At 38.8% G+C, this 19,838-nt stretch overlaps 1 protein-coding gene across 1 annotated transcript in view; it reads right to left on the bottom strand.

Moving 5' to 3' along the window:
- MYB (MYB proto-oncogene, transcription factor) overlaps positions 1–19,064 on the bottom strand; it is a 45,388-nt gene extending 26,324 nt beyond the window's left edge. Inside the window, 13 exon segments of the mRNA XM_032216600.1 lie at positions 2,248–2,352; positions 3,021–3,101; positions 4,529–4,632; positions 4,635–4,752; position 6,924; positions 7,004–7,067; positions 7,070–7,223; positions 8,594–8,643; positions 8,646–8,685; positions 9,308–9,348; positions 9,351–9,378; positions 13,966–14,083; positions 19,042–19,064. Coding sequence (XP_032072491.1) covers positions 2,248–2,352; positions 3,021–3,101; positions 4,529–4,632; positions 4,635–4,752; position 6,924; positions 7,004–7,067; positions 7,070–7,223; positions 8,594–8,643; positions 8,646–8,685; positions 9,308–9,348; positions 9,351–9,378; positions 13,966–14,083; positions 19,042–19,064 — 927 coding nt within the window.
- Positions 19,065–19,838: the final 774 nt, after the last annotated feature.

The raw sequence follows: 19,838 nt of genomic DNA, 5'->3' as shown, positions 1-19,838 counted from the left end.
TCAGTGCAGCAAGAGCGGGTTTTAGAAGGGTAGATGATTTATAGCTCTCATTTTGGCATTACCTCATTTTGGGCAACAACTCTGCATCCTGGGCAAGTAAGTATAATTTTAAGCCACACAGTCATGGTGTTGTTTCACCAAAGTAGCTGAATATGTTTTTCTGGTGAGAAGCACGGAAATGGCAGATTTTCTCTTATGCAAGCTCACGCTTGTCTGTACCTAAAGGATTTAGAAGTTAAATCTTTTAGGTCTGCTCCATATCACATCTGAGGATACCTCAACTGGTCTGATTTATTTTTATGGGTGAAGATTAGAACTAGCATCGACTTTTTGGGGACTTGTTCCTATCCCTGTTTAGCACTACAGCTTACACCAATGCATGGAAAGGCTGTAAAATCACTGTGGTTAAGAAACAGAAGAGCAAATTAGTAGAAGTCTCTTTATAGTATCACCATGCAAGACAAGAAATTGCAAAATGTAAGATAAAAATTAGAAGTGGCCAAACTAACATGGCATCATGCACACAGCTGCTCTTTTGTATTAACTAGAAATTAAATATTAATAGAATTCAATTATACACAGAAGTTTCTGCTGGCTCCCACTTGCTTTTTTTCTGCAGTGCCTGTATTAATTAATTTCATAAATTGGTTTGTTATTTTTTTTCTTTTTAAAAGAATCAGGGAGGGAAAACAAATTTATTTATTAAAGTACCGTAATAGCCAGCTCTGGTTTGACGCATGCAGTTATGGAATCTAACTTTCCTTAAAGAAAACATGAAAAAGATCATGACACGACTTGGACTGTGATTCCCAAACCACTTGGAACTGTAATCTCCCAAGCCAATTACACTAGATGCAACATGTCCACGATGCAATATGTATGCCAAAAGTGGCCCAGCCAAATGATGCTTGTGGCATTCTGAAAAGCAGCATGTAAGCAGGGTGTGGACAGAGAAAGGCTTCACTCTTTGCTTGCTTCTTTCTTGTAACGTTGCTCACTTGCTTCTGAGAACAGCGCTACTGGGGCTTGGGTGGAGGGAAGAGCTACATATGTCTTGTACTATTATTATGGTTGGTTGCACAATAAGCCAGATGTTTAGACTGGATTTGGCATTTGCATCCATTTATTGAGTCCTTTCCAAGGATTTAAGGTAGGCAGGTGCTGTTTGACGGTATTAAAGGAATCGTCGCAGGTTTGGGGCAGTTCAAGTAAGGCTACCTTTTCCGATTGACCAGTGGTGATTTTCTCAATGCCAATGAAGTTCAAGTGGTGCTCCTGTTATTCTGGGGTTGCACGCAAGGTGCCTATTACTATTGCTCCTTCAATATTCTTGCCTGCTATTGCCCTCACAACAACACTGCTAGGTGAGTGGACTAAGAAAGAGTTGACTGCCCCAAAGGCAGTCAACCACTCACATGGTTTTCATACTTAAGGAAAGTATAAAACGTAGACTTCTGATTTTTACCACAGTACCTTCATCATTACATCAAAATGGTTTTAATATGTGTTAGATATTTAATATTTAAAGGAAAAATCAACACAATTGTCCATTTGGATTCCTCTCAAGTTTTCATGTTTCTGCCCCTAAATTCAATCCATCCTATTCCTACACTGGGTTGATATTTTATGTGTGTGTGTGTGTGTGTGTGTGTTAAACTGCATAAAAATTACAGATCTTTCTGTGTATACTTGTTCCAATAGATGCATTTTGCATGTAATTCTGCCTAGCATTTTTTTTTTTTTTTGCAAAGAAGCAATAACCCAATAACCCATTTCTCTGGGTAATATCAACTACTAAAAATATTTCTGAGTGTATTATTCACTTTTGCACATCGGATAACTGAAAAATCCAAATGGCTTTTCATTTTCCATTATTTTGGAACTATGAAATGACACATTGGATGAAAAGGGTGGTCATTAAATTAAATATTCTATGAAAGTTTCAGAATCACAGGACAAAATAAGATGTAGCTGAAGAAATGCATCATGGAGAAACAAAATGCAAGAGTTAGATACTACATTTCCATTATGCAAAGTAATGTAAGTTATTCATATCTCATATTTCATCTCAGCATAAATCAGGTAAGAAGGCTATAATATTTTGTCCCAGTCAATGGAAATAGAATCTCAATTAGTATCATATAAAAAGAGAGAAAAATGAAGGAAGAGGAAGAGAGAGAAAAAGTGAAGAGAAGCACTGGGGTAAAGCTGCTATCCCTCCATCCAAGTACATGGTGACATTCTTACTGGTAATGCCTGCTGCCCTTTCAGTTCATTCTCAGTCGACATTAGTAGCAACTCTAATTCCTTTATTCGTTTTTCTTTCTCAGGGTCTTCATCATTATAGTGTCTCTGAAATTAAGAGTTAAGGGAAAAGAGAAAGTAAAGGCTCAGCCAGATCCTGCAGTCACCATGATAAGAATGGCCCGTGCCATGTTGTAGATAGGCCTAAGAGACTTCTACTGACTGAAGAATGTCTCCACTAAACCTTTACAGAGATTCATGTTGAGAACATGAGACTGAAGTTATCATTCTGGAGTGACTTGTAACTTTTCACTTCTCATTTCAACATTGCATCCTCTCTGATCTCCTTTTTAGAATGAAAATATAACACTGGTTTGCCTGATAACTGGGTTCAGCAAATTAGAGGTTAAATTCAACGAAGTATGCCTCCTTTCCTGGAATATATTTCCTCCTTCTGTTTTTGCAGTTTTTCTTCACCAAATCTGAGTATATGTTGCTCAGCCAGTTTCTTCTAAACCAGCATTTCCCTAACTTGTAAAGCTGAAAATGTGTAGACTTCAACTCCCAGAATTCCACATCTTTTCAAGACTGGAATAGAATTTGCTAGCAGTAGATCTACTCATGACATTTTATCTACAAAGTTATTTCTTTAACATTTCCCATAAAACATGAAAGAGCTTTGCTTTTGCTTGACTGCAAAATGAAGTATTTGTATCTAATTTGCACATTAGATCTACATCAAATTGACTCTTCAAATTATCTTTAAAATCATTTACCTGAATAGCTGCAGCAGCTGGCTGGGGTACATTAACAATATTTACATGAAGTGCTACTGGATATGGGATCTGAGGAGAGACCTATACCAAAAAAATGAACAAAACAAAACACAAATAAAAAAAACATTAATTATTTGTCATGCTAAAATACTTCCCAATTACATAGCTGGCTTAAAGAAACAATAAAAGCCTTCACATTAATCATTCTATTTCCTGGAAATGCAACTTTATGATCTTTTGAAGTTAATAATTTTAATAAAAAATTACAAGGAAGTTCTCAAATTGCCAGGTAATTAGTAACAAAAACAACCCTAACAAATTGGTGGCATCACGACCATTACAATTAGGGCCACTCCTAAAATGATAATTTTTTAAAAAAACCATATCCAGCCAGAAATTAAAGAATTCTGTTCTTGCCTTTCAGAATTAATTGCTGGTTTACAATAGACCCTAATGCTTCATAAAAGTTAACAATAAAATATGGATAAACCATTATGGTAGTGAATCTAGAATGTTCTATATTGCAGCTCAGATATGAACAACAGAACAAAATTACCTATTGTGTTATATAAAAATGCACAACCATGTGATGCTACCCACATCTCACCAAGTCCTGAAATAAAATTTTGCTATCCAAGTGCATTTCACCTCAACATTTCATTTTACCTCAAATGTTATCAAAGTTAAAATTAAAAACCCAAAGAAAATATACATGTCTTATAAGTTGACATTTTCTGAGTCCTGGCAAATTTTGAATAGTTTTTAATATACTTTAAAATTATTCCATGTGTAATAACCAATTACATTTTTCTTAGATCTATTTTATGCAATTAGTAATGATTATGGTATATATCCATGTGCAGTGTATTTGCATAAGCTAATTACTTGGTCTTTAGCCAGTTTATAAACTTGCAGATGTACAGATTAGGAGAAAAGTACAAATTTAGATCCAAAGTTTTTTCTTTGCATTAACGTCCAATGTATTATTAAAATTAAAAAATTTACAGTATCATCAAAACAAGATAATAGATGCCTCTCTGCATTTACTCCACTGTGATCTAGAGTCAAAAATATGGTGCAATCTGAACATATTTACTTATAAGAGTTGCTTACAAGAAGAAGCAATTTAGAGAGCGATTCTACAGAAGTTCAGGCAAAAGGAGTTCCATTTTAATCAGACTTTATTTTCAGTAAAGTCAATATGGGCCTGCTTTCAGAAGGCAATCCTATGTGCAAATCTCTCTGGTTAGTGCAATACATTTACATAAACTCTACAAGTTAACTGAGAATCCTAATTAGCACTTTTCCTGGCCACCCAGTATAATCTAGGAGTCTGTAATGCTGTACTGTTGATCCAACCAAAAGCTACGTAACCTCATTGGTACTTTGGATCACAGATGCCTCATATCCAAACAAGATACAGTAATACTGTCAAATTACATCATGGATGCAACTGCACTATTTCAACTACTGAGAACCTTTTAATCCAACTGTTTCCATTAGCTTACATTTTGCGTCTCAGAAATATGGTAATACGAATAGTCACTGGCCACTGCGGCTTGAGTGTCTGTTGCCAGATGCACAGAAGGTGGAGTATGGGTAAAACCCATTAATGGCTGTTCTTTGAAAACCTGAAGACTGGTTGATTTTTGAAGGACTCTTGAAGATAACCTTCTTGTTCAACCTTTCGACGCATTGTAGAATTCCAATGGTTTTTGATAGCATTATCGTTCTGCACAAGAACATTGGCGAAAGAATATATATACATATATATATATATATTGCACCAAATAGAATTTTCAGAGCTGATTGTGTTGACTGGGAGGAAACAATTATTTATTACTATGAGATTTACTTACATTTCAGAACTCTAATAAGGAGCTTCCTACGCAGCTTCAAGATGCTTATTTCACTCTGCATTTAGTTATTCCTCCGTCTCTTTTTAACGACCACAAAATACAATAATACCTAACTGCATACAAAGCAAATCTCTTGCTGAAATCAACTCATGTTAGCCCTCTCCACATCCCAGACACTGCAATCCCTAACATAAGTTCAAATGGGGACATGGGAGCAACTTCCTGGTTTTTTGGTATAATGTATCAGGGCTTTTTGCTTGTGAAATATAAAGGGAAATTTGCCATGCTAAAAGGAACCGTGCATGAAAGCCAATGCACATATTCAATGCAAAAAGAATTGCCTCCTCCCACCCTCCAGACTAATGAATCAACCAACTAATGAAAGAATTAGCTGCTTGAATTCAAGTTCTATATGGAGATATCCCAACAGGCATCCACCTGAGAAATACGTGAGTAATAAGAATCCATAGCATTATTAATGTTGCTTGAATTTAACAAGAACTTTATGAACACATTGAAAAAATATATGTAACCTTGCGAAAATAAGTTATTCTTCCCAAGTTCCTCATGAGGCTAGAAGTGGTTAAAGGAACGGATGGAATTAGTCACTTCCCTAATCTCTAAAGTCATGGCAGCTGTATTATAATATCTGTATTTACTCTCACAAACCTCCTGTAACCCATCCATTTTGGTTCTCAGTTACATTTAGAAGCCTAGGGAAACTGGGTAAACTTGGTAAATTCTTTTAGAAGAGTGTTAAGGTAGTCTACAAACAGCAAGGTGGTAACAGGTCTTATATACTACGTCTGGTTACAGGGACAAAACAATTATTGTTATCTGTTGACTACTATACTGGACCTATTTCCAGCTTTTCCACATTCTCATCAGAAAAATGGATTGCCTAAGTGTTGGTCCACTCTAGCATAGCTTGATCATAACAATAGGCAGTCTCTGGTAGGAATTTTTTGCAATCTTTAAAAGAAGTCAAAATATGCTATTGCATTATGAAAAATATGTTCACTACAAGCGCTTTGTACATTAATTAGAGAAAAAAAAGGAAGTTGATTATGCTTCCCCCTTTTTTTGGATCCACAGGAATCTGAATAGCAGACATGGATCTCTATACAGCACTGATAGAAATATCCATAAGCCAGTGTCCCTTCTCATCTAATTTTAATTGTTATAGAAGTATTAAGTACAATGCTTCTTGCTTGCTACGATACAGGAGATGATCTATGCAATCATATGAGGGAATTTATAGATCAGACATAATTGAGAAAATGGCCTCTAAAAAGAAGCTCTATCAATAAAGACTCAACACAAAACATACATCTTATCTAACGTATCCTGCAATCACACAAAATGTAAATGGGAAAACTGACTTAGTTCACAATGTTATGTAAGTTATACTTCATACTCCTGTGTGCATAGTTTTTTCCCTTGATACCTGCATTTCTCTAGACTTTGTGATAGTATTTTGCAGACATTAAGGCAAGGGCAGGTGTTTTGGGAGGCTGAGGGTTCATAATAATTTTTTTTAAATCATTTTTTTGGGGGGGATGTATGACTGGGATCATTTAGAGGGAATCTGTGGTTCTGAAGGGAAAGAATATGGAAATCAAGTGTTTTACTTCACAAAATTGTTAACTTGATTATTCCCACTTCTTTGTTGGTGCTAAAACACACCTTTAAGATGTATAGCTGTGTATTTTAGCCCTTCTACTGTTAACATACAATGCTATGATCTAATGGTACCCCCAACTCACGGGCTTCAGTCTGACCTTGTATGAAAAACTTAAAACAAAAAATAGAATAGGGAAATGTATATTAAGCAAAAAAAATCATTGCTGCAAAAGCATGCATTACAAAAACTGGATATAAAAATGTATTAAAAATATGCACAAAAGTGCATCTAAATTCTGTAGCTTTTAAATAAGTATATACAGTAGAACTAAATAAACTTCAAAAAATTGTAAGTGAAATTAAACATGACAGACTTGTCTATTATTTGATGTAGCATAATGCAACTGATACCAACATTAACTCTTTAAAGTGCAGAACAGAAGTGCCAGAATCTCTCCACTCCATCCAGGTTTCTTTTCAATCGTTATGTTCTGACCTTACCGTCCAGGTAGCAACTTTGCGATTTCTGCCCATCTGTTTCCAAGCCTCTTGTGTGCCTGATAATAATTCTATCTTCTTCCTCTGTCCATGATGTTTTTTTCACTTCTGGATTCAAATGGTTGTGCCAACGCTCTCTGCATTGTTTCCCAATCCTTCCCTTTAAATGCTTGGCGATGACAGACCAGCGTTTAGGGCCATATTTCTGTACAAGCTCTATTACCTGCAAATAAACAACAACGATAAAAAAAACTATCTCCAGTAGTTAAAAGTAAAGGTAAAGGTTCACCTCATACGTATGTGCTAGTCATTCCCAACTCTAGGGGTGGTGCTCATCTGTTTCAAAGCCAAGGAGCCGCGCTGTCCGAAGATGTTTCTGTGGTCATGTGGCCAGCATGTGTAAATGCCAACGGCGCATGGAACAGCTGTTACCTTTCCCACCAATTTAGTCCCTATTTTTTCTACTTGCATTTTTACATGCTTCGAACTGCTAGGTTGGGAGAAGCTGGCAAGTAATGGGAGCTCACTTCGTTGTGTGCTCTAGGGATTTGAACTGCAACCTTTCTGATCAATAAGCTCAGCTAGCCACTGAGGCACCCTAAGTGTTATATACAGCCTAACTGAGATCACTATACTGCATCAATATTTGTCTGTTGCCTGATTAGAGAAATCTTAATTTAAAAAAAACCATGATGAATTCCAATTTCAACTTATAAACAAGTTCCCTAATTTGCAATATACTTCAATGAGGGAGTCTACCTCCCTCCTTCAACCTGCTTTGGATGATTCCAATGCTAAGAAACAATCAGCTGAAGCGAAATGATATTCAGTCTGGTGGGTTTTACTCTGTATTTGAAATTCATTAATCCACCAAAATAACAATTTATAAGCGCTCTCTTCTGATGAGTCAGCCATATTAAGCACAGAAGCTTTAATTTAAATACAAGATCATACCATGCATTGTAAATAAAACAGTTTTCTGAAGAGTATAACAGACTGTTTGCTTAATATGATATGTGTGTAACAATAGGCAAGGTTTAGAGAGAATACCTCTGCAATATAAAAATAAAATAGAACCTATGTTATTGTGAATATAATTTCAAAAATAAGTAACTGCTACCTGCTAAATACTTTTTTGGGAAAAGTTTTAATTAATACTTAAATAATTACACCACAATGTGTTTGGCTATACTTATAGGAAGCTTGCTGCTTTCACCAGAATGATAAAAGCAGTATCATGCTGCTCGTCCCTTTTCATATCCATAACATTGTGCATATACAAAAGAGGCATGGCTTATATTGAGACACTGCTTCCATCCTTCACTCCCCTTATAGTTGCTGTTGAATGTACTTAGTTACAGCTCGATCTCTGAAACATTCTACACTACGGCTACCCCATGGAACAATTTAAAATGCTGGTAAGTTTTCAAGGACGCATGAGAACCTGTAAAAAAAAAAAATTCTGTAGTAATAAGGTGGGGGGGGGGAGGCAATGCTCTATATAAATGGTAAGTTTTTACTTTGGAATACATCTTGTTTAGACACAATAGTAAATATTAAGGAAGCAGTAAAATCCAAATTACTCAAACCTACTTGCTGATCTTCTTCTTTAGTCCATGGGCCTTTTATAAGTTCTGGATTAGCACCTTTTGCCATCGATGCTGGCACTGTACATCCGTCCGATTCTAGAACAAAATCCAAAGCAAATTATTAGAAAATGTTACAGTGTTAATATGTCATCCAGAAATATCTAAACTGCCAATGTTTATTGCAGGGTTCCACTATCTTTTTTGTTTTACTGCTCAAGATACCATCTGTACAGCTACAAGAATAAGTACAGTGGTACAGAGAGAAGTAAAACAGATACGCAGCTACACATTGTTGGAAGCCAGCTGTTTCAGATCCCAGGCGCGTAGTTGTAGTTTTTCATAACTGACGGCATTTTAATTTTTGATCATATTTATCGATCCAATAAAAGCAAGCTATTCTTACTAATATATTACGCCTTTAGCATTTCGGCAACCTTCTTTATAGAATTAACAAGCGGCAGCAACCCAAGATCACTATGTGTTGTTTCACTATGTGAAATCTATGATGTATCGGCCATCTGTTGTACATAAAATCTCCCCGCAAAGGCTCTTTATTTTCCGTCTTTTATTTCACATGAGAAGTGAAAGAAGTGTATATAAATTTGAGTTCTGCAAGTCTCCCAAATGCCTATTTAGTCCTCCATCTGTAATTATGAAACAACTTCTCTCCTTGCACACTGATAAATGTGTGGTTATAAACAGAAAAGAGGCCTACTACAGGAAGGAAATTGGCAATAACTTTCCAATCTTCTGTGCCATCTGCTCCACAAGTTTCTTTAGCTTCTCATCCTAAGACAGTAATATAAATTTCATTATTTTTGGGTTTCATTTCAAAACAGGGAAAAGACAGAATTAACATTATGCATTGTTGAATATTCTTGCTTCTTTCCATAAACATGAAAGGTGAGATTTCCAAGTTAATTGTTTGAGGCAACACGGTAGTCTTTTTCTTCCCCATTTCTCAACCGGGTAATTTTCAGTGAAAACAGTGTGACATTTTATATTTGGAAAGCTTTCATCTGATAAGCTAAGCTGAAATCAGCACTGAAAACTTAGCATGCTTGATGAAGATCAAACTGCCACAGAAGTCAGGAAAATTTATGTAATTTTATTATTATATTTATTATTATTATTTATGTAACTTTTAAAGGTCAATTGCTTTTTTTCTTTTTAATATGCCTGAGCTTTGTCTTCAGAAAAAGAACATGATATAGATTCTGCCCATTTCTCTCTCCATCCATTTATATATGCATTGACTGCATCATCAGAAGTTCAAGGTGAAATATGTGTGTGGATGGAAATAGCCAGGGATGTATGCATATGCTTACTATTCTGGAGAAGCCAGAATTCCTATAATTCAATGGTAATCAACCATGATTACAATTTATTTTAAAGACAACTGATGGAAGGAATCCAAAATGTATAACTTTTCACAATTTCACCTTATCAGCTTGACATTGGCAGAGAATTGGGTTTGTTGGAGCATATGAACAATAGGGCTGACCTATTGCTGCATTCCTAGGTACACACCCCATTTGAGACTTGAATGCATCATATGCTTTATTATATTCAGTCAAGTCAAAGGTTGGGATGAAACAAACTGTAACAGTGAAGAAGTTGGGTTATCAACTGGTACCAACCACTACAGGTCGTCTCCACTTACAACCACAATTGGGACCAGAATTTTCATTGCTAAACAGGTGGTTATTAAGTGAGTCAGTCTGCTCTTATGATCTTTTTGCCTTGGTTGTTAAGTGAATCACTATAGCTGCTAAGTGAAATAAGAAGTTATAAGCAAATCTGGTTTTTCCCAAATGACTTGCTTGTCAGAAGTTGACTAATATGGTTGCAAATAGCAAACACCAAAATCGAGTAACCTGGTTGACTAGCCTGCCTTTTAAACAAGAATCAAATGCATCACACATTAGTTATGGCATCTTAACAGTATCTTGAAGGTATAGCTGTGTAGATGCATTTATTTGACTTATCCACACATTGACTTAAACCATGTATATACAGCAAACAGATCTGCCATTGTAGACATCCAATTTCCATGATGTCTGGCATCTATATCACTAGCTGGAGATAGTTGATTGGTTAGGTTCATTTTACTATGTGAGAAGAATTCAATGGGAGAAATCTTCTGGACAGCAACTGCAATGTAGCCTCTCACAGTGAACTGTCCAAGCCAACAATGAAGAGCAAAAATAAAATGAAGAAAGAAATACGAAATACAGTATCCCACAGATCAAGTTTCACACCCCAGCATCCTCTAATTTGCTGTTCTCCAGACAGTTTGACCACAGTCCCCAATTTCAACAAAGTTATCAGCTATGCTAACTGAAAATCACGAACCCGTAGTTCATCTTATCCAAAAGGCTGGATTTGAGGAAGACTGCTCTAATCACTTCCTATATTGGCACTATTTGTTTTGAAGTTATTTAATTTACAGTACAAAGGAATTAGTGTAACTGGAAAGTTCAATGAATATGAAGTTAATTATAATGTTTTGGTAATCATTAATCCATCTGGATTTCAACTTATATTTGATTGCAATAACTGTATTTGTAATCATACAAGACAGAAAAAGAATGGCCTTCACCATGATAGTGCCAACATTATCTTGTGAACTACTCCAGATAAGCACTTTCTTTTTATGCTACAGGTGATCCTCAGTTAGCAATCACTTGCTCAGCACTGAACTTATGACAGTGCTGAATTAGTGTTACTATAACAGTCCTCAAACTCAAGGCATTGTAGTATCTCATGAATCACATGATTCATGATTTGCAATCTTCTCCATCAGCAAAATTAATGGGGAAGCTGGCAGGAAGTCAGACGTCACAAATACGTTATGTCCTTTCTTAAGGACCTGCAAGGCTCCGCTTAACAGTGGTAGCTGGGAACTGCCAGAATTCACATAGTTAAACAGGGGATTGCATCACATTGTGTTTTACTACCAGATTGCTTAGGGATGGAAATTCCAGTCCCAATTAACACTGTTAAATGATGAGACAATAACCACTGAACTCTAAAGTCTAACATATGTCTATTTCACAAATATGTTAATAAAAAATGTGACTGCGAATGGAAAGCTTTGTTCCACCCGGAATATTGTCTTGTGCTATTACTAAAAGTGTGTTGGGTTTAACACGCAAAGCATGACGAAAGAGATTTTTAACTCAGGGGTCCCCAACTCCCAGTCTGTGGACAGGCACCAGTCTGCAGCATGCCAGCAACTGGGCTGCGCAAACAAATGAAGCCTCATCCGCGGGATGCAAGCAGCATGCAAAACCTTGGAAAAACCTTTCTCCACAGAACCAATCCCTGGTGCCCAGGAGGCTGCGGGCTGCTGCTTTAACTGAAACCATATTCAACTAACTTAACCAAATCATTGGTTTGAACAGCACAACAATCATCCTTAAACTATTCTCTGTGGCCCTATTTTAAAAAGTACTAATTTGTTGCAATGTTGATGACTACTTCCTTGTGATTATTTGACCCAGTAACGTCAAGCAAGGGTTTAGAAAGCACAATATTAAGCCGCAGAGGCTATTTTGGAGAATTGCCAAATAGTGCAGCAACAACCTAAGTTTTTATAAAATCATTGGCAAAATGACCTGTCAATGTTTACGTATCAATGTGTTAGTGAAATTAAAGCAAACTAAATATGAAAATTGGAGTGTTTAGCAAAAAGTCAGCTGAAGTTATTGCCAGCACACAGTGTTGCAAATTTAGCATTTTAACTGTGTCAAAGAAATTGGGAGTACATTACACACGTGAATTAAAAATGCTAATCATTCAATTCTTAAAATTTAGCTTTCTAAAAAGATTACTGTATTCCTATTATTTTGTTAAGTGGTAAACACTATTAATATCCTAAGAACCACTGCTCTAAACCTAAAATTCAGTTATTTAGAAACTTTATTTAAACATACTCAAATAATGTTTTAAGCTTAACACCAATTTTAATAAGTGGACAGCCTTATATTTTGTTTCCATTTTGAAATTAATTCCTTCTTGAAGTCTGAAACATATTTTAAACATTGTCCTCGTTCACACTTCATTTTAAGCCACTGTCTGTTTAACTATGATTTATGATTGAACATGAACATTTATGAGTCATGGTGGTGCAGTAGTTAGAATGTAGTATTGCAGGCTAACTCTGCTTACTGCCAGGAGTTTGATCCTGACCGACTAAAGTTGGCTCAGCCTTCCATCCTTCCCAGATCAGTAAAATGAGGACCCAGATTATTGGGGGCAATATGGTGACTCTGTAAACCGCTGAGTGCTGTAAAGCACCATGAAGTAGTATATAAGTCTAACTGCTATTGCTACTGCTACGGAGTTAGCCACAGCTGGCTGAATTTGCTTCCTGATAACAACTGGGAAGCTGAAAACAGGGCACCATCTAGCTAAGTATAATGTGCAAACCTAGGCATTACCCATCCTATACAAACGCTGTGGAAACTAAGAGGGTGACTCTCCTTGTAATACCTTTAATTGATTATCTGTCTACAAGGGGATAAAGGTTATGCACTGTTAATTGTGGCTGAAAGAAATTCCAGTCTTTGTTTCTTTTATGGCAATCATTAGAAATGAGAAGAATTGGTTTATGTATTATTGCCTCAGGGCCTGACCCTATGAAATGATGGAAACCAACCAAAGCATGACATATAAATCCCTGCCACACATAATACTGATGTTGCCAATGGCTTCTATGTATTTTCTATCACATGCATAATGCCAATTTCTACACACCTTATTGCAGTTGACCAACTGCTATGAAATCAGCCATTATCTGTAGCAACAGATTGAACCCTATATTCAAAATAGCTGAAGCAGTGCCTCACCCTACAACCACCTCCGTTTTTCATACAAACCAACATACAAAGACATGATTACTGTTGTGGTGATTTTTATGGAAAATGAGTAGGAAATAGAATTTCCACTGCCTAACTCTTCTCAGGCTTCCAAGTCAATATAATAATAATTCAGTCAGTACGTCTCTATCATTTTTCCTTCTAAACTAGCGGGTCTTCATTTGTCCATTGTCTTTTTAACGGATCCTATTTTCACCTCACTTTCACAACTGGCACCAGTGTGAGTAGGTCCCAACATCAACATTATATATCATTTCCCTCTCAAAAGGTATTGCTTGTTTCTAAACTACTTATGTGTGGTTTGTTTTGTAAAGCAAACTCTGCGTTTTTAGACACAGGCCTAATCATGGCAACCTAAAAGAAAAGAAAAGTAAGTGTTCAGCTTCATATTTATTAACCAAAAGGTTATATTTATCCACTTGTTTGAGAAGCCAGCCACAAATGTTACTAAAATTCTTGTCTTCTACAGACCCTTAGTATGAAGCCAGTTTACCTCCTCTCGGGTCCATCGTGTTTTCCCTAAATGACGTTTTCCACCCTTGGGGAGCAACCCATCGTAGTCATGATCGTATAGCTCGACATCTTCATCCTCATCATCACTGCTATATATGCTGAAGAAATAAAATACAGAAAGCAAAATTAAGACAGAACATTGAAGGGGAGAGTTTAATTTCAATATCACAGGTTCTACAAAAAGTTAGCAAAAGACAACAACTTTTGCAAAGGTTATAGGGTTAATTGTCTGGAAAGCTGCATGACAAGATTTTGTTCTGCATTCTGTTCTAGTATTCTGAACTGGTTCTGCTGTTTCTGGTATCCACAGATACAAGCAAAAGGTTGGCAACCTTCTGCTTACTATGCATGTTTAGACCTGCTCATGCTGTTAGATCAGTGGTAAATTACACATTTGGCAGCTGTTCAGCCAATGATGGTTTCAAATTAAAATACAATGTTTAGGACAATAAAGGGAACAGAGGCTGTGTTCTTTGCCCAAGTACATATTTGGAATCCTTATACCAAATCATTCAAAGAACACCTCACAAAGAGGTAAAAAAATAAAATCCACATTTTAATTTTCAGATGAAAATCAAGTTTTGACATTTTCAGGTTAGTATTTTGTACTATCCTACTGTCATATTACTGAATAACCTCTTATGCAGAATAACTCTAGTACAATAACTCTTGTAGAAGTTTACTAGCTTCCTCAGTTTATAGCACTCTAGTGATTCCCACACTGTGTGCTTTGGTGTCTTGGCATACCACAATCAATCCGCAAACAGTTCCATTTATTAACACAGTGTAAAATATTCCACTGTCTGTGAACCTGTGAATTCAGTCTGGAATTCGGGGCCACAGAGTTTGGGAATCATATTTTTACTAATTTAAAATTAGGACTAGTGTCTAGCCTGCAAAAATCTAGAGGGCCACTAGATGGCAGCAGAGCGAGAACTTTCTCTATTTTTCCCACCATTTGTTTATCTTCAAGTTTTCTGCAGACCAGACATGATGATCCCAGTTCAAACTACACTGTTCGCCCTTCAATGTAGTGCAGGCAAGAAACACCATAATGAATATTAGCTCTACCTTTATTATAGGGATACATAATAGATTCTTGCAGGTCTGAAATATTTCCCCCTCCTCCCTTTTTATGCTGCAGAAAACTAGGAGGATCCCTTCTGAAAAGCCTCTCATGCCATGTGTCCTTCTGTGGACACTAATTTTTCTGTTTGTCTAGTCTGCTGTTCTTTCTCCTGTCTCCCAAAGTCATTCTCACCTACCACTTATATGTACTAAGCGAAATTTCTATGCACTTGAAAAAAGAGCAGACATATTTTACAAGGATATATGCTACTAAATTCTTTGAAGATGACTCTAAAGAGGGTCAATTTGCACATATGCATGGCAATGTAGCCTCGAAGTGCCCAAGGTCAACAATCATGCAAAATAAATTCAACTAGTCAGTTTGTTTTGTTTAACTCTTCAATGACAAAAAGTTCACAATTCATGGCCAAGTACAGGTATCTCTAAAAAGAATACAATCGGAGGTTTTTCCTACTAGTACAGAATGCGGCCGCGCGAGTGATTGTGGGTGCACCTCGGTTCACCCGCATAACACCTATCCTCCGCGAGCTGCGCTGGCTACCTGTCGATCTCCGGATGCGCTTCAAGGTGCTATTAAAAAATCTCTACTACGGCTACCTCAATCCCATCTAATATTCTTCAGCCGCTGATTGCTCCAGCATTTTTTCAAAGCTAATACGAGAGCAGAAATGACTAAAACATCCAGTTTAATTCATGTAGTTTGGTAAAATTCAAAGTATTTTGCAATGAAGGTTGTCTTGCTTCAAATTCTATTGAGCAACACTTTATTTTCAACTGGAAAATGTAAACATAAGTTTTGAAAGTTTAGTCTAAAGATTGTATCTAAATAGAGAAGAAAATATGGATGATTTACGAGTACTTATGGCAATATGCTAATAGAATGCACTTTAATGCCATTTTTAAATGCATTTTGATAAATCAGATTAAAGTAAACTAGTCCATTTATTAATTTCTAAATAATTTTTTATATTTTTCTAAGTATTTTTACAAATACGTATATATATTTTGTGCTCACAAGAGACCAGTAAAACTGGTATAAAATACTCAAAACCAAACTAAATCCAGTGCAACTCTTGCTTCCCAGGAAATTGACCCTACAATCAAATGACGTTTTATGAACAGATGACATGCAAAAATTGCTGATCATATGATTTGGCTGTTCCTTCATAAAATGAATTTGAGGTTTTCTTTATGTGCATAATTTAATTGTGTGTGTGTGTGTGTGTATGCACTCCATGCAACAGGGGCTTGATGAGCTGTGAAAACAGTTGAATATTTTTTCTGCTCTCAGATGTTGATATAGGTTTTAATTGTATGTTTTAAGCTTTACCTTCTAACAAGTTGCACTTTTTGTTGCATCAAGGCAATAAAAATCATGACAATGTGGAAAAAACCCTTACTTTCCATTTTCACATCAATTCTATAGGCTCTTTAGCCAAGTTCCATAACTGTTCTTTTGTTTTCCAGATAATAAAGATGGTGTGACTCAGATGCTCTCACATTTTGCAACCAAAAAAAAAAAGCAGTCCAACTTTCTTTCTAGCCTCCATCCATCCACTTTTTCTGTTTTTGATCTTTAGAACCCATAACCGGGCCATCGCTCAGAGCAGTCTGAGATGACGTGTCAGGCTACAGAAACGGAAAGGGTTAAGACCGTTCCTCCAGCTAATTTGTGCATAAATACTACACACTGTCATGAATACTCTTGCCAGGGAACTTCAATTGTGCAACCAATTTGAGAAAGAGAGAGAGAGAGGGTGGGGATGGGGCGGGGAGGAAGTGATTTGTTGTTGCCGCTTACTACTACAGCTACTACTATTACTACTACCGCTGTCACTGTGATTGAAGAAAAAGCGAGCAATTCGCCAGTCAGCCGAAGGAAAGTCACTCGCGATCCTTCTCGACAGTCTTCTAGCCCGGCAGGTGCTGGAAAGAAGCGAGTCCCGGGTGCTTTTATTTTCTGTGTCCCCGCCCGTCCTGCCCGTTGCCAACGAGGAACTATTGCCCTTCGCCAATCCCACTGGAGCAGAGGAGGCGGTGTCTTCGTCACCACTGCCACCCTTCTCTTCAACCTTGCTCTTGCAACGGGAAACATTATTACACATCGCCTTAAAAATAAATACTCCGAAAGTCCCGCGCTTGCGTCGAGAAGACGGCGCCTTTGGCAGTCGAGCGCTTTCTACCAAGTGCAAGTGAAAGCTCAGTAACAGCCCCGCTCCTTCCCCGCACGGTGCTGCGGATCTCCACCCGGAGGAAGCCAGCGAGCGTGCGGCTCGGAAGCGTGCCACCACTCAAAATAAAATAGCCAGGGCGCAGACTGATCCCCCTCCCACCCCCAAATCGTTTCTGCCAGCCGGATTAGCAACGTTGTCGGCATGCATGCGTGCAACGGATATATATATCCACACACGTAGTATTCGCTCACAACTGCTTCTGATTATGTGGATGGATGAGCGAATACTTTTGGCAATATAGTGTATATTCCTTAGGCGGTTTTGCAAGACTGCCTCCTCTGCCCTCGCTTTATTTTCCTTTCTCTTCCTTAGAAGTAAAGCGGAACTTTCCGGAGTTCCAAAGGTTGGTTAGCCCTTCGTTTTCCGTGCCAAGGGAAACTGAGCGGAAAAGAAGGCGCGTTCAGGGCGAAAGAGAAAGACTTTTCAAGCCGGACTCCACGTGGACGCTGTCCCGAGCTAATTTAAGCAAACAACCCCGCACTGAACGAGCGTTTCTGTAGACCACGAGGCGCAGGTTTTCGCTTCGCCGGCTGCTGGCATGCCATCGCAGAGCAAAGGGGCAAAAAGGAGTAAGCAGCGGGTAGCCTCAGTCACCTCCACCCTGCAACATTTCCCCGCAACCACAAGCCGTCCTCGCCCCGGACGATCACCCGCCACCACATACGAGCACCTCAGCAGGATGGTTTTTTTTTTGGGGGGGGGAGTTCCCCTCTGTAGAAACTGTCAAACTCAGGCCTGCAAAGTAAGGTCAAAAACTCCACCATTACCAAGTAAGTGACAGTTGACAAACCACCAGTCCTTCCTCCCCCAATGCAACATTGTCCTGCGGTGCCAAACCGTCCCATGCCGCGCTGCAGGGAAAGTTCAAACTCCCGCAGAAGTAAAACCGGCGCGTGCAACGCAAACGCAAACTTCACCGCCAAGCACTTGAGAAAAAAAGAAAGTAACAAGGCACCCAAATTCAAAGGCAATGGGTTTGCGGTCCCGAAAGAAACCGACAATTGCAAAAAGGCATTTACTTTTCCTTCCACCCTGCTTGTCATTGACCCAGCCGCGAAGAATGAATGAAAGGACGAATGAATGAAAACCGAATCGGCTACCTGCAGCTCCGACATTTTGCTCTCTCTCTCTCTTTTTGCGTTACGATTGGACTCTCTCTCTCTCGCCTCCTGCAACCCCAAACGATCGCAAACCAAGATCGCGATTGTCGGAAGCAACGGATCCCCCTTGCAAGGCTGGAACGGCTCTCGAGTCTTTACTGAAATTATCTCGGCTCACTTACAACTTGCAACTCGGTCGGACGCTCACCCACTCCTTCTGGAAATTTTGCACGGATCCGAGGGTTATTATCTATTCCTAATCGCTAGTAAGCGGCGGAGGTGGGGGAAAATCTTAAGTAGCCCCAGAGAAAGTGAGTTGCTAAGCACCAATTGATTCAATGCAGCATTTTATTTAAATACAGAGATTTAACGCACGTCCTGACAGGTGAACTGGCAGAGAACGCTTCCTCTAAACCCTGTGCACAGTTCTCGATCTCTCTCCAACCCTTTTAACTTTTTGCCCCAAAGAATCTAAAACAAAACAAGACGTACGCGCGCGCACATTACCAACATAACTAGAGACCGAAAGAGCCAGCAAGAGAGCGGAGAGAGAAACGACCAAAATAAAAATAAATGCCTCGGCGTTGCAAAGTAATTTGCTTTGCCCTTTCCAGTCTTTGCCTTTTTTTTTACCTGTGCCTAGGTCTCCTGGCCATCCTTGCATTAGTCACTGGGGGGGAAAGGCGAGAGGTGGGTGGGCGGGCGGGGAGGACAGGGCTTTATGCAGCTGGAAGCAGTGCTTGGCATGTGTCTCTTAAAAAAGGGTTCTTATGCTGTTAAGTTCTCAGGAGCCGGAGAGGGGAGGAGGAAACAGGTTGAGATGAAAGCGTAACTCTGTAAACAGATGCCATCTAACAAAGGCTTTTTGGACACTCCCCCTCCCGCCAAATCTGGCGCCGCTGCAGTGCGCAGGCGCTCCTCGAGCCGCTGGCTCTTGAGTTTCTTGCTGGCTTCTCAGAAACTTCTGCCAAACCCATTCGGCTCCCGAAGCGCGCGCGGTTGAGGTGGTGGCGGCAAAAGCTCGGAGCGGAGCTTCAGCAGGGACCTTCGAGCAGGCGGGAAAGGCGCGTTTCGCTGCGCCGTGCCCGCTCTCCGGAGGCGCACTTTAGCACCCTTCCCGCTGAGCAACACACCAACGCGGCTGGGTCGTGAGCGCAGAGCAGCGGAGTTGGGACGGCTCCGACGCCAATGCACGCTCGGTTAAAACGATACCTTCACCTTCCCTGGGGCTTGTAGTTTAGGGCTTGGTTCAAACTTCCTCTGGAGCTTCTATGCCCGTTTTGCTTTGCCGAGGAGGAAACCATCCTATCCGCTTCTTTCCAGTTCTGGAACAATGAGTGGTGTGTGTGTGCTTGTGTGTGTGTCCCCGAAATCTGCACTTTGCTTCCTAGAATTGGGTCTATGACAGGCAGGAATTCAACAGGAGAAGT

This window comes from Thamnophis elegans, chromosome 4 (assembly GCF_009769535.1).
Source record: "Thamnophis elegans isolate rThaEle1 chromosome 4, rThaEle1.pri, whole genome shotgun sequence".
NCBI classification, from domain to species: Eukaryota; Metazoa; Chordata; class Lepidosauria; order Squamata; family Colubridae; genus Thamnophis; species Thamnophis elegans.
The sequence above is the reverse complement of the archived record's forward strand: the minus strand, read 5'-3'. Positions and strand labels throughout refer to the sequence as shown.